This window comes from Alosa pseudoharengus, unplaced genomic scaffold (genome assembly GCF_046254945.1).
Source record: "Alosa pseudoharengus isolate Yale_2024_CS ecotype anadromous, Long Island Sound unplaced genomic scaffold, YU_APseudo_1.1 YU_APseudo_1.1_scf_22, whole genome shotgun sequence".
Taxonomy (NCBI): domain Eukaryota; kingdom Metazoa; phylum Chordata; class Actinopteri; order Clupeiformes; family Clupeidae; genus Alosa; species Alosa pseudoharengus.
In genome coordinates this window covers 23,267,295-23,282,968 of record NW_027468680.1, presented here as the reverse complement: position 1 = coordinate 23,282,968, position 15,674 = coordinate 23,267,295, and the positions used below count along the sequence as shown (strand labels likewise).

General features: G+C 40.9%; 1 protein-coding gene across 1 annotated transcript in view; it reads left to right on the top strand.

The window, feature by feature from the left end:
- The first annotated feature begins 252 nt into the window (after positions 1-252).
- sh3yl1 (SH3 and SYLF domain containing 1) overlaps positions 253-15,674 on the top strand; it is a 30,015-nt gene continuing 14,593 nt past the window's right edge. Inside the window, exons 1-5 of the mRNA XM_076299387.1 lie at positions 253-363; positions 5,684-5,794; positions 8,662-8,775; positions 9,247-9,311; positions 14,621-14,733. Coding sequence (XP_076155502.1) covers position 363; positions 5,684-5,794; positions 8,662-8,775; positions 9,247-9,311; positions 14,621-14,733 — 404 coding nt within the window. The 5' untranslated portion in view covers positions 253-362. The remainder of the gene's footprint in view (positions 364-5,683; positions 5,795-8,661; positions 8,776-9,246; positions 9,312-14,620; positions 14,734-15,674) is intronic.

Here is a 15,674-nt window from a genome sequence, read left to right as displayed (position 1 = left end):
GCGCATGTATGGGTCCTAGTGTGAAAGGCATCACGTCACTTTTCCTTTCATTATATTTGTCCATGCCTTGCCTGACTTTAAAAATACAATAATACCGAAGCATTTGACACCAATAATGCATTTACCAGCTATATGAATTAGTTTTCTACAGTTGACTCTATTACCACTGCACTCTTACGAAATAATGACACATTTTATTAAATGTGTTTGGGTCCGGGAAGCGCTTGAGAAATGCAACAGGTTTGGCAGGTGTAGCGATACTTAGCAAGTAGGCTATCTTACCTGCACCAGGTGTGGGAGGCTTATAGCCCAGCAATAAGTTGACGCGTCACCTCAAGCGAGTCCTGTCCATTCTTGAGAACAGTAAGTAGCCAGTTGTTGTATCGTTTCCCCAAACGGATCCAATATTGTTTGGTTAATTAGCTCCTGGTGTGGGTCTAACTTCCATTTCATGAAAACTGAATACCCTCACCAACAGCGAGATCGATGAAGCTCAGCAGCAGTTGTTTGTGTTGGTCATCGGAGTTGCCATCAGTTTTTTTTCCTGTTCAGTGTTGATTCCTATACGACATTCTTTAAAAATGCGACTTCACACGTTTTGGTTTAAATGTTGGGCTACTCAACAACCAATGTCACCTGTTTGAAATAAGAACGTTCTGGTCTACAACTTTGCACAACCACTTGTGTAGCCTATAGTTGTTTGATAAACATTTAAATCCAACGTAGGCTATTAGTCAACTCATCTGAATTTGATTTGTAACTTTATACTGTTGCTTCTATTACTTAGTATGTATTTCAGCCTTTCGTGTTGAGCCTTCTCCCCTACTCAAGACATGTTATCACACGTTCCCGCGTCATGACGTTGATAGAAGGGAATATTAGGGGCAGCCGTGGCCTACTGGTTAGCACTTCGGACCTGTAACCGGTTGCCGGTTCGAACCCCGACCAGTAGGCACGGCTGAAGTGCCCTTGAGCAAGGCACCTAACCCCTCACTGCTCCCCGAGCGCCGCTGTTGATGCAGGCAGCTCACTGCGCTGGAGTGTGTGCTTCACCTCTGTGTGCTGTGTGTGTTTCACTAATTCACGGATTGGGATAAATGCAGAGACCAAATTTCGAAAAAGTAGCCTAGCCTACCTTTGCTTAAAGGGTTCTCCAACTTGACCTATATAAATTAAATTGAAAATATATTTCTGTCATCTTGCGCATTATGCCCAAATTTGTTCAAGTGAAATGGCATGTTGTCAGGGAGGCTTGAATGAATTGAATGAAGAGTATTTTGCATAATTTAAAATACATCTGAAGTCAACAAAGGCTTACTGAAAAGTGAGAAAATCATTGTGGTCCATTGTTCATGGACAGTAGCCTAGCCTGGTGGTGCTGAAATCCAAGCATTGCCAACTTTCCCTCGGAATTTTGCTTTTATTCACATTTTCCTAGACTCTTTCAGTATCCCTTCATATATCCTTTTTTCGATGTGTAGCCTACTCTGTTGTAATTATTTATTCTTGACAGGTTAGCACAGTGGACATTGGAAAGGTATTGTTTGAACAGGTACTTCGCTGCCGGTTATTAGTTATCTGTGAACTTGGCTCCTCCTTATTTGTCATAGTATAAATGGTTTCTCAATAAGCAGGTCTTGTAGGACTCAATGACCTTGCAGAATTACCTTTTTCATATTAATTCTGTGTCAAAATGTATACTGGACCTGATGGCAACAGATGTTTGCGCTCTCTTTCCAGATCTATGATGCATCACTAATTTGTCATTATCTCTGTCAACTATAAATTGGAAAATAATTGCATTGTCGCAAGCATTTGCATTTTACATGCCTTATTGTTTTATTTTGTTTTGTTAATGACTCTTGACTAATTAAGGGCTTAATTCATGCTGTAGATCTGCGTAAGCACCAATTATTTGTACAGTAGTAATGACAAAAATCGTATTCTCATTGTTATTCTTGAGACTGTCCTCTGCATCATTTAATTCCGGTACCTGCCTACTCTTTGCAGGCCGCTAAGTGAGTTGGGTGACGGTTTAGGTTAACTGTTCAAGGTCTCTGGAAAAATACTGTGTGATAACAGCTTCTATTATGTGGTTTGCCTTGCAGTGAGTGATGAGTTCTTGTATGTGATTATGCACATTTGAAGTTCCTCATAGTGTTATCTTGTGGATCATCTTGTTGCCTTATTAGGTGTAACAGGGACTGAAATGGATGGAGTGGAGTCTTTTCTTGTCAATACAGGCCAGCTTGCAAGATAAATAAGGATATTGTTGTTTTGCATGGCTCTATTTTTGGACAGTGATGACAGTGGTTTCGAAGACACACCAGAAATAGTGATTCATAGGGCAACATTTTGGCCTGCATTGTTGGCAACATTGCTGTCAAGAGTCAAGGTTAAATAAAGGGCACCAGTGGAAAAAAAAAAACTCTAACTACAAGGTGTGTTTTTCAATAACATGAAACTGGATTATAATGCTTTTTATTGCAGTTATTGTATGTTTTGTCGTTTTGGGATTCTATTCCATTTCCATTCTATAGAGGTATTTAAAGACATATTGTGTATATACACTGTTCATTTATCATAATTTTCCATACATATTTCATCAGTTGTGTAGTCAACTGAAAGGAATGAGAGGAACCTAAGAGTGGTGTGGTGTCTCTTAGCTGTGTTCTTTATCTGTAAAGCTACTGTTTGCATCTGTCTTTAGATTCAGGGTTGGGCAAGATATGTTGTCAAGGTAGTGAATGTTAGAAGTGTTTTGGTACTGATACGTGTAGAGAATGGGTGCTTTGTCTGTTGGCAGAGAACCAGAGAGCACATGGAGGACAGTGCTTACTGCAGGCACCCAATTTGTGATGCTCAGCCTTGTTTGACTAGACTGATTATAGAAAATGCACAACACATTTTTTAAATATAAGTTTCACAGTCTGACATGGAAAATAAAATCACATCTAAAACATTTTGGTTTTATGATTTCAGTATTCTTTACCAATATCACTATGTTAATAAATATGAACAATGCGAAGACATTAATAGATATGAATTGGTCACAGTTATTGTTAATGATCATGATGTCTGACTGTGGGCTACAGGGTGTTTTGGGGTAAGACACGATATACACATAGTGATGTTTACAGCCCTTTATCCCCACACGGGTTCGTCTAAGTGAACCCTGAAGAATTCCAAATATTTTCTAGCTGAGGTGACACTCATGACCTCATACCCTACGCACCCGAGCACACGCAATTAACAATTGTGTCAGCTCTGTCTGTGTTCCTCGTCTGCCTCTTGGCAACTTACTTTTTAAATCTGTAGATTGTGGCATTTCACGGTGGTTCCTAAAGGAGTTCCCACCCAGATTGCGTCTGTTAGGTGGGAGGGTTGGGGTTTTCACGGTGGTTCCTGAAGGAGTTGCCTAAAGGAGTGGCTGAGGGTCAGCAGACAGTGTTGCTCAACATCCACCGGCTACAACGCAACCGTGATTAATGCTATGGAATTTATGACTATTCAGATGTCTTGTTTTATTGTGGTTAATTAGATAACCAGAAGAGATAACTCATCTCTGAGTTTCCACAAGAGATGCTTTAGGGTGTCTGGAGTGGCAAAGCAGCAGGGAGGTTATTGTTGTGTGGTTATTTTTAGACTGGGGAAATTTCTGTGATCAAATAATTGAAAATTTTTTTAGTTGTTGTTGTGTTTGTTTTTTTGGAGAGGGAAATGAACCCGCCCCAGCTTGTGTCAGCATTTCTATTTATTTGTGTGCTATTATTCGCATTTTGCTTCTGCATTTTTCATGGCGCATTATTTTCATTCCTGTACGTCATCAAGCTTAGTTCTGCCACCCGTATTCCTTATGTTTGCCATGTGCTCTGCCACCACTCGCTGCTGAGCGCTGAATGACTTCTTTGTGAGTCATCTGCCTGTTCATGTGATGTTCAGCCTTGGCCCTGATGGTGAACGTGACCCATGGAGCCCCAATGCAAAACACCCAAAATGGCTATTGTGAAATTTGTCTTTTTTTAAAGAGAGAAAGAGAGACAGAGAGAGAGAGGATCAGATTAGATAGACACTTTTTTTTTTTTTTTGTAAATGTGGTTTTGCTCCATGGAGGAATAGAAAGTTTGTTTTTCCCACATTTCTTTTTGTGGTTGCTATCAGGGTTGGCGTGTATTGATCTAGCTTAGGTCAACTGAGGGAATTTGTCTTTTGTTAGACAGACAAGGAAATGCTAAAGAGATATATTACGAGAAGATATGGAGAGATTGATGACACCAGGATAACCCTCAGGATGAGGGTCCAGGGGCATTTCCTATTTTGTAGGTATGCAGACTTTACAACAAGTAGTATATAACCAGTTTTTACACACACACACACACACACACACACACACACACACACACACACACACACACACACACACACACACACACAGCACAGCACAGCCAGACCATCAGGAACAATTAGTTGAATTTGACAATGAGCGGAATTAGACAAAAAATTGATTGAATTAATATGTCCGAGTCTGACTGGGACGTTAACGTCCAATTTCAGCAGCACCACAGCAACTAGTCTGATGTTCTAGCCTCGGCACTGACACAAGGTCATTCCCAGCATGGCCATGTGTTCCAAGGTGGATCTATTCCAGACCTGTTGTGTTCTGAGACCTTCCTCCCTTGTCAAGATTTGACACCTGCCGTTGTGTGAGTGTGACACACATTTGCCTTTTCAGGGCTAAGCGTCAGACAAGATAATTCGAGACGCCTGCGACAGCCCATGCTTCATAACAGCGCTGGCATCACAAGAATTAACCAACAACAATGGGGCCTTGGTCCTGCGCGGCTCTACCCTTGTAATTAGGAAAAATGAATTGATGTCATTACTAAGTGTGCTTTGTTTGAATTAAGTCCGCCATTATTCTTGGTTGGAGTGGCTTCCCCAGGTCCTGGCCTGTCATAGACCGGTGACACACTAAGGAGAGGCAGCAATGTTGGCAGAGTCCCCCCTCTGCCTGCCATGCTTTTCACAGCCTTCTAATTGGCGCTGGCCTCTGATTGTGATTTCTGCATAAGGTAGCTGACTTGCAGGTGCGAATGGGAATTGTTCTCTTGACACGGTTCTGGTTTTACCTGAATTCCTTAAACTGGTAGGACTGCATTGAGTGGAGACGTCTTAGCAACACACCTTTTTGGGCAAACTGCAGTGGGTGAAACATCAGCCAAGAAGTGTGTGTGTGTGTGTGTGCGTGTGTGTGTGTGTGTGCGTGTGCGTGTGTGTGCGTGTGTGTGCGTGTGTGTGTGTGTGTGCGTGTGCGCGCGCCAAGAAAAACTCCTGCTGCACCAGGGGACTGTTTGATGTCAAGGTTGATCTGGCGAATCAGCCTTAGGACATGAGGGATTCCATCTAAGTGACATCGCTGCATCACAGTCATATGAATAGGTGTGCCAGCTGTCTGTTTTTTTCTGCAGTTGGATATTGCAAAATCTACCCAGACTTCTGAGAATTTGGAGCTTTAGTTTCAGACTACATTTTTGAAATAGCAAAATGACTTCATTAATCTTGATGACTTTTGTTAGAAACTTTGCAATAATCAGACAAATGTTCAAGATGTATGCACTTCTGGTGATGGTTTGATGTATGTATTGCAAAAAAAGTTATTTGTGGGTTTTTCTGTTGACTTCAGTGAACAATCCCATACCATCAAACTTGAAGTCGGAGACAAAGAAGGCTGCCAAAATCCTGCGGGAATTCACAGTAATATCCAACAGAACTGGACCTGATAAACTCATCCCAGGTACACAGTAGAGTATAAGTAAACACCTGCCCATATAGCATCTATACTGTATGTGTTGCTGTTATTGTTGTCTTTTTACTTACTTTTTTCTATGTTTTCCACTTAGATATATTATTAATTAATGACTTAATTATTAATTAATTGACTTAAGCTATATAAAGTCTGATAGTCCACCATCAGTGAACACTCCATCCATGACATTTCGATCTCATATCTGTCTTCTATCTTAAAAGCAGTCATAGAGGAGAGGCTTTCAGATGAGATGAGATGAATCATTTTAACTGACTGATGTCATGTGGGTTTTGTCCAGAGCACTCACCATTGCCAAGGCTCTGTTCTCTCTCTCTCTCTCTCTCTCTTTTCCTCGAATTGAGTGTGATTATCTGTGAGAATTGCTCTAAAACTTAAACTGTTTACCATGTTGTTAGTCGCTTTGGTTAAAAATGCGTCAGCCAAATGTAATGTAATGTAATGTAATGAGAAGGTGTGACCCAGCACACATTATAATGTTACTTCAAGACGTAATATCGTCATATTCTCAGCTGTCACATCATCACTCAGCACCTACCTTATTGTTTTATCAAGCTTGTCCTTTATTCTTGTTATTGGCGTGATAATCACTTTGTTAGTCATACTTCCGTGCTATAGATGTAATTCAGGCAGAGTCGTTACAGACTGCAAAATGAAAAAAAAAATAACTGTAATAATACCTTGAGGGAGGAACTCGTCCCTCAGAGACCAGTTACAAAGTGAGACATCCTTAGGTTCATCATTTGAACCAGATTAAGTCTCACTGTGCCATTAAAATAGGCTGTGTGAACAGTCTTGTTACAGACGTCAAAAGAATATAATTTTGGCTATTCTCTAAGGATATTTTCTCCTTCCCCTTGCATCATTGACAGATTTTTACAAGAGGACATCCTTTGTGACACCAGTTATAATCAGTTACAATACATCAGTTTTGAACACTAGGCTAGCAATATATTATCAGTGCACTCCCTCCCCTCCTCACAATGACTTCCTCAGAGTTTTTCTTTGTCACTATCGGGAAAAAAGACTCTTCGGTCTGTCCAAAAAAGCATACTGGCAATTAATTTGGATTTTGAATCCATGACAGGGGTGTTTCTGCACTGTATGCTTGTCATTGATGTACCTCAGCACAAGCACCAGCTGTGTCTCTATTGAAACATATGTTATCATATGTTCATATCAGCTAGTTAGGTTTTCAACTTGTACTAGCTCCGCAAAAATCCATGGTTATTTGATTTGGCCCCCTTTTATAGAAACTTGTTTAATGTTAAAATTTGGGTCTCCCAACAGTTTCATTGACAATTTATCTTCAGTACTATGATGACTGAAATTAACTTAATGAACTCTTAAATAAGCAATGGAGTGTCTCTGAACACTAGCCTTTTTGACCTTCAATGTGACTAGATCGAGGTGCTGCCTTGGCTATACCCAGGATAAGTATGATGAAAGCATGTTGGTGCAAGCCCTTCCAGAACAGAGAGTGTATTGCAGTTGCTATAAAAAAAAACATATTTTACATGAGAGTCTATCAGCGAAATCTGGGCGATTTTACACCTGACTGAAATTGGCCAGTTTCAGTTTCACATGCTAGGCTAGCAATCAGTACTGTTGCTGGTGGGATTCCAAAATTCTTTGGAATTCAGTAAACGACCGCTTTTAAAACCTTCGTTTACACGAACAATTTCTTTGCGCTCACTTCTGAAATTATTTGGACTTTAAAGCACCAATTTAAGTTTCATTTCACTGCTGGTTACACCCCTGGAAGTCATAAGTCAATGAAGCCTTTCCAGAACCACTCTCAATCTCAACTGATGTGATCTGGTGTGAACGAGGCTAATGATTCTTTGCAATGATGTTACCAACTCTCAACCTAGACTTGAACAGCTGATGAATTGTGATTGATGTATCTTCTGTGCTATTATGCCTGTGTATGGTTATCAAATGTTTTTATTATTTCACCTCTCACAACCTTTGTTAGATTCCACCCTTGTATACTGTAAATGGACTGTGGCTCAAGCTCTCAAACATGAAAATGGAGCAGAGCTAGAACTGTAGATCAAGAACTTGATGATCTAGATCTCTAGAAGTAGAACTAGTACAAACAATTATCACCACTCTTGGAGGTTGTTCGTTCAGCTGTTTTATTTTTTAGAAGAAAAAAAAACAAATCACAGATGTGCCTCAGAACTATTTTTATGTAACAGATGAACATTCTGGTTTTGTGAAACAGCTCAAAAAATTGCCTGAGAAGAAAATGATGGAGTCACAAACTTAAAAATTCATAATTACCGGTAGTACTTTGTTGCACCTCTTCTGGCTTTTATGGTAGCTTGAATTCTCTGAGGCTTAGACCTTTACTGATGTAGAACAGTACTTTTATCAATCAGGTTTAATTTTTGTTGAATAGCAGTTGACAGATCAGCGTCACAGGATGGTGCCTTGTCATGTACCATTTGCTTTAGTTTCCACCATTAATTTTCAATGGGATTGAGATCCAGACTTTTTGCTGGCCATGCCATTGATTGATATAACTTTCCTGAAGACATGTTTTAGCATTCTTTGCTCTGTGGCAAGATACTTCCTCATCACCAAAAAATAAAACAGCTGAAAAAACATCCTCCAAGAGTGGTGATTCCGTAATTTTTGCCAGGGCTTGTTTTGCTGTTCCAGTTGTTGTTCAATTTGTCAAGGTTCCATTCAAATAGAGCAGAACTAGACCTGTACAATATTTCCAAATTGATAGTGTGCTTCACCGGATTTATTAAGCCATCGTTGGTATTTGTCCTCTCCTGATTTCTATCTGTTTTTGTTTTCTCTTCCCTGTGATACCCGTGAAGCCCATATAATTGCGACAGCCCAGGGGCTTGCCATTATATCGGTCATCCGCGCTGGCTTCATGATCACAGCCCGGGGAGGCAGTGGGATTGTAATTGCAAGGCTCCCAGATGGACGTAAGTATGCTAACTTTTTTTTTGTTGCATTTTTGCCTTTACCAAACGCGCCCCACAGACAGCCTGGCTGTGGTGGCCATATTTTCCTCAGGGCTCAGCTGGCTGCCCAACACACAGTGTAAAGAGGGATACCTCACGTGCAAGTACAAAAGAGCTTTTCTCTTCCAATAACAAGGCTGTTTATTTCAGACGTGTGTGTGTTTGTGTGTTTGTGTGTGTGTGTGTGTGTGTGTGTGTGTGTGTTTGTTTTTGGGGGGGTTCACCACTGATTATTTGGGAATTAATGTAGGTAACGTAACATACCTGATGGCTATTGCACTTCATTAGTCCTCTAACACTCTCAAACATTGGGCATGTCCTCTGATACATCCTGGGTTGTGTGCACAGATGGTGAGTCATAAATATTGTATCTTTTAAGGTGGTAATTTATGGTTTAAAAATGGCAAAATGGTATCTTTTTTTCTTTCTAAGGGTGGTCAGCTCCCTCTGCCATTGGCATTGCTGGTCTTGGAGGAGGATTTGAAATTGGTGTGGAGGTAAGTCATAAAACAGCACAATATAATACACTCAATTTCCTCCAACAACTTGAGAACTGGATGCTAAATCCTCACCACGGGGAATATGGAAAAACAAAGAATAGGACTTCTCTCCAAATTGACTTGTTTAGTTTTTAATCACCACACGGCTGTTTGGATAAACTGTTTGGCTGTTTCTGGAGGCAATTCAGCCATCTCCACTTTTCCAACTTGTGGACTTTTAGAGCCATTTTCTCCCATGCACAATAGACTTTCCAGCCTGCATGCATTCTGTCACTTATGTGTCACGAAGGCGGTTATGCACTTCGGGAGGAGCAACTCTGATTGTTATGTAAACTGCTCTCACTTGTATTCTGCCCCAGACATAAGTGCTTTTTTTTTACTGCTAAGCCCTTCTGTGGGCAGTATTAAGTCAAGCGCCACTACAAGGCGAAGCACCATATTGCGAGTCAGCAGCCAGCCTAGTTGTACATGGATGTACCAATAGTGTTACAAAATAACAGTATTACATGGTCAGATTTGATGCTTGAAGTGGCGCATGCTTGCCATCGCAGCAGTGACCGGAAGACGAGTTAAAGGAATTATCCGGAGTGAAATGTTGCTGCTGCAGCTGGCGTCTTTAGGGGAAAGTCCGTAGGACTCGATTGCCGAGTGTGGAGTAACACGCTCTGGAAATTCACAATTTCGTTGCCGTTTTTTTTAAAAAAAAAAACATAGTCCAGTATTTCTTTCGAAATTGAAATGAAGTTGTATGGACTGGACTATGTTTTTTTTTTTTTTTTTTTAAATCGAACTTTCTCAAAACACATCCGAATGACATGATTTTGATGTCAACTCAACGTATGTACTCCCAATCATCCATAAATGGATCTAAAGTGCATTTTACTCCTTAATTCCTTCCCTAAGTTTACAATATTTTGTTTTGTCTTTTGGAGCCCTCCACACTACCACCGAAGTGTAGTGCTCTTCTTTCTAAGCTTTTCTTATCAGTGGTTCAAAAATAGTAATTTGAGTTCATGTGATTCAAAGCCCCTTGCACTACAAGCTATAAGCCTTTTCATGTTAATGCAAAAACTACTCCCATACTTATCCAAATGTATCATCCATAAATATACCCTAGGTTGTTTTAACACTCTAGCATCCCTTCAACCCATGCCAGGCTACAGTGATAGACAGGGGAAAGCATTTTAGTCATATTATCTGGTGAACAAACCCAGTAGGGCCAAAACAACTTGTTTAATTAATCTATTAGATAGAAAAAAGCTTTGCTGAATTCTTGCCTCCTCTCAGTATAATCTAAAGGACTTTACCTACTCAGTGCGGTTTCAGATTTAACTTGACGTGAAGTCATTATCCATTATGCTTGTTCAGACGCATATGGTCAATGTAGTAGTCAATCTGGTACTGGTCACCATCACTTTGCAGTTAATGACCCATCTCTGAAGTGGAGGTTGTTCGCTACACAGTTCGCCTGGCTTACGTTTCCAAAGGTTTATGTTCTTCCTGGAATTAAATGGCATTGAGAAGGTTTGTGAGAAATTATGTTCCACGTTTCCATAACAGCCCTAATTAATGAGGTGGTGGCTCAGTCTGGTTCTATTTTCAATACATCCCACTTTTTTTTATAAAGCCCCTTTGATTCTGAACTTATTCATGCGCGTTATGAGTGTGGCAGAATTGCTGATGAGAAGATGTGTGTTACTCAAAAGTGTGTAACTGGAGGCAAGTAATAAAGGACTTAAACGCACATGGGAGAATTGTGTAAAAGTGTAAGTTCCATAATAGTCTGAAATTGCTAAACCAACACATGCCAAAAGTATGACTAGTTCAACCATATGGACATACCATGGAGAAGGCATTCAGAATGTTGCTCTTACTTGACTTCCCAGCCTTTAATTCGACATCTAAATATTATATGTGTTGCTTTTTTGTTTTGTTTGTGTAATACATTGTTTTTTCTACTTCTATCTATATGCCATCAGGTTGCTGTTTTTCTTCCTCTCTCGCTCAAACTTCCTTAAAAAGCTGAATAAATCTCCATGTTGTGATCTCATTAGGGGGTCATGAGTCGAAATGAATCTGTCTGACGAATGAGTTCTTCTCTTGCACATTATCTAAACACAATCACATAGTAAATCCATCAGCAGAAGACCTCCCTTCATTTCTTTCTCTTTCTCTTTCTCTCTCTCTCACACACTCTCACTAACTCTCACTCTCTCTCTCTCTCTCTCTCTCTCTCTCAAACACACACACACACACACACACACACACTCATACTCTTCCTCTTCTCTCAGTGATGTTGTCTTAGTGTCCCTTCACCTGTCAGGGTTAAATGGAAGAAGGTCATTTGTACGGACATGCATGTGTGTGGTGTACATGTACAATCTAGCGTTTCTCACAGCAGACCTACTCTCAGTTGAGAACTGGTCTGGGTCTCCTTGGTTCTCACAGCAGAACTACTCTCATTTGAGAACTGGTCTGGGTCTGCTTGGTTCTCACAGCAGACCTACTCTCAGTTGAGAACTGGTCTGGATCTCCTTGGTTCTCCTACAGTGTGCTAGGGGCGTAACCAGTGAATACATTAACTTTAAGTTGGTACATTAAACTCTTACCAAATCCTTTCCCAAGTACAGAAAAGACATTTAACGCAATTAAAGCAAAAGGTTTTACATGCAGTTGTTTACTCTGTCTCAAAGAAAATAAACATGCAAACCATGCAAAGAAGAAATCTGATGTAGACATGATCCATCTTTCTTTTGTCCAAAGCTGTGTAATTAGCGGTTACACTAATCAAAATGTGTAGTTCTCTTTTAATCATGACTGCATCTTCTGGGCTGAGGAGCAGAGGGACCATCCAACTTGTTATTAGTGCAGAGCATGTATGCTGCAATGGAGGTGCATTAGTGCCTATGACATTGGCAGCTTGCACACCCGGAAAGGCACAATTAATGCTGAATGATGTAGGCAATGTCATTTTCTGGGAAGGCTATGAATATTTCAGGGAAACAATGCCAAAACTGTATTCTGCACATATTGCAACAGTATGCTCCATTGTAGAAGAGTCCAGGTGGTAAAATGGCCTGCCTGCAGTCCAGATATGTCACATTGGGTGCATCATGGCACAAAAAACAAGATTCAGAAGACCACAGACTATTGGGCAGCTGAAACCCTATATCAGACAAGAATGGGACAAAACTCCAGCAACTGGTCTCTTCAGTACCCACACATTTATAGACAGTTGTTAAATGAAGAGGTGATTCAACACAGTGGTAAACATGCCCCTGTCCCAACTTTTTTGAGACGTGTTGCTTGCTTCATATTCAAAATGAACATATATTTTCTATTTCAACAACTGATATGTTGTCTTTGCACTATTGTCAATTATATAGGGTTTATTATTTGCAAATCATAGCCTTCTGTTTTTGTAACTACATTTTACACACCGTCCAAGGTTTTTGGAAATGGAGTTAGAAGAGCATGGTTGCTCCTTCCATGGAGGTGCTAAGATGCTGTGCAGGCGCTGTTTGTAAAAGCAGAATGTCTGAGCACACGTGCTGCAGCTGAATAGAGTGCTCTTGTGCTTTACAAGTGCTTGTAGAAATGATCAACTGCTGATAATTTGATCTACATAAAGGATGAGATGGTATAAGTGTGTGTTGGGTGTGATTCTCTGACTGATTGTGATTGATTGTTTGTTTGTTTGTTTCCTCCATACGTCACAATGGTTTAAAAAACAATGCGTTGCACCAAATCCTATGACTCATTCAGCCAGACGATCATTTGACTCTTGGGCCAGGGCAATTGACTTGAAGCTTGATTCTTCTTTGATTGATGGTTCATGCCCTTGTGCCAAGAACTCTATTTCTGGTCCAGGTTCACCCCAGTTTCATCATAAATGTATTCTTCTTCCTCCTCCTCTTCTTCCTCCGCCTTCTCTCTCTCCTTCATGCTCACCACAAACCTCTTCAGAGTGCCTACACAGGAAATCACTCAGCACGTGGCCCAGCTGAGCTGAGTTGATCTCATCCGTCAGCACAGGGGGAAAGGCTGAGGGTTGCTCCCTCTCTCTCTGTCTCTCTCTCTCTCTCTTTTCTCTCTCTCTCTCTCTCTCTTTTCTCTCTCTTTTCTCTCTCTCTCTCTCTCTCTTTTCTCTCTTTCTCTCTTTCTCTCTCTCTTTTCTCTCTTTCTCTCTCTCTCTCTCTCTCTCACGCTCTCTCTCTCTCTTTTCTCTCTCATTTACTCTCTCTCTTTTCTCTCTCATTCACTCTCTCTTTTCTCTCTCATTCACTCTCTCTCTTTTGTCTACTCGTCCTTGTGTCCTCCAGGTCAGGATGACTCATTATGTACCATGTGGTATTGGCTCAGTGTGTTTTTATTATTATTATTTTGGTCATCATCACGCCCAGCGGTAGCTGCTGTTTGTTCCGTCACTGCTGTTGCTGCTGCCACTGCCCCAGTCATCAAGCCATGGCCTCACAGTGCACCTCCGTTAAAAATGGCAGCCGCTGACAAAATTAAGGTGGCATTGTTCTCGACTTTATCCCCCTCGGCGTACAAAGCCATTACGCATCTGACACCGTTCCAAGATAAACGTGACGCCCCGTCTCTGGGCCTAGACAAACCTGAAGTTGCCCAGGCCTCTCTCAAAACACTTAGGAATCAAATGTCGTCACATCGACGACAGACGCACAATAAGATACCATCGTCCGTGTCATGTTTGATGTACTGTATGTCTCCTGGATATTTCGCCCATTAATTGAGGGCTATAAAAGTTTCTTTTTCTTTTCTTTTTTTTTTTGTTTGTCGCGGAGCTCCTCCGTGGTGGCACGCACGCATGCAGCAGCAGAGGCCCTGAGTCAGCTCTGATGGGCTCGTAAAAACAAAGCGTGCGATGAAAGCACTCTGAAAGCGCTGAAGAATGCCATTGTGTCGGAGCCTCAGCGTGCGGCTGCAGGGAGGGTGAGCGCCAGAGAGCAGGGGACCTCTGGGCTCATGTGTCGTGTCTTTTTTTGTCTGTCGTTTTTTTTTTTTTGGCATGGGTCTTTGCACAGGCACGGGGACTAGAGTGATCGAATGGTGCAGCAGTGCGACTTGCTGACCAATACCTGTCTCAGTCGGTCTGACCCTCTTTTTTTCTTTTTCTTTTTTATTATTATTATTTTTTTTTTTAAGTTTCCTTTTATTTCTTACTTTCTAGGTTTCTGTTCTGCTCTCTCTCTTCCCTTGCTTCTGACTTGCTTGCCTTCTATTCAAATCGCTCTATTGACAGGCTTTCTCTTTCTCTGTGTGCTCCTCTGTCTTGTCTTTAGGCGTCTGACTTCGTCATCATTCTGTACCAGAAGAGAGCGGTGGAAGCCTTCAGTAAAGGAGGGAATCTGACTTTTGGTGGCAACTGCACTGTGGCGGTGGGGCCCCTTGGCAGGTAGGCAGCTGGACCTCACAGCCATTGGCATGCCCCCTGTTTGACCCCCACTCATCTCGAGTCTACTGTGCACTCTGTGTATGCATTCATTCCAAAGCTTGAAAGGATGTTTTTTATGTGTATATACTTATTTTACTCACTACTGGTAGCCTGGTAAAAAATGTGTGTACTGTAATTGAAGTTGACTGCAAAAAACATTATTTTTAGTCAGATGTTTTTGCTGTTTCCAGAACAATGCAGATGTGATGCATTATATCATTGATTAAGAAGCACTCAGTGCTTGGACTATATCTGCAGAATATTTTTAAGGAGTCATATTCTAGGCATGTGCAATTCAAGATTATTTATTGGTTTTACCAGTAGGCCCACACAAACACCACTTCTTTGCAAATTGTTTGTTTTTAAAATCCTTCTAGTTTATCACCCTCCAAGATACCCAAAGTATATTTTTTGTTTGTTTTTAAAGTTTTGGAAACTTAATGTCAGACAATTGCTGGGCCAGTCGATCTGGTCACTTGCACAAGCTTTAAGCAACCAGTTCGTGAACCATTCTTCAATGGGTTTCAGGAACAGTAGAAGAGAGAAAAACAAACCTTTGTTTGCGGTATACAATTCACTATGTAGTCTTGCACTACAAGGACCATAAATTAGCTGCCCTTTCCAGCCGTGAGAGTTTTTTACTCTCTATGTATAAGACTGAAGTGAGAATTCACCTCCATTTCAAAAGGGTTTGCTCCCTTTCGAGTATACATCTCCTTTTTCCAGGGTTGCCGTTTCATTGCAGACCTAAGGGACTTGGATGAAGTATGATTTATTTAGAAGACAAATCCAGTGTTCCTGCCAACGCTAGTCTCAACAGAAACACTCATTCATCATGCTGTGACATGCAGGATCATATAAAAGACATTTTTCTTTTTCTTTTCTTTTTTTTTTTTAACTAG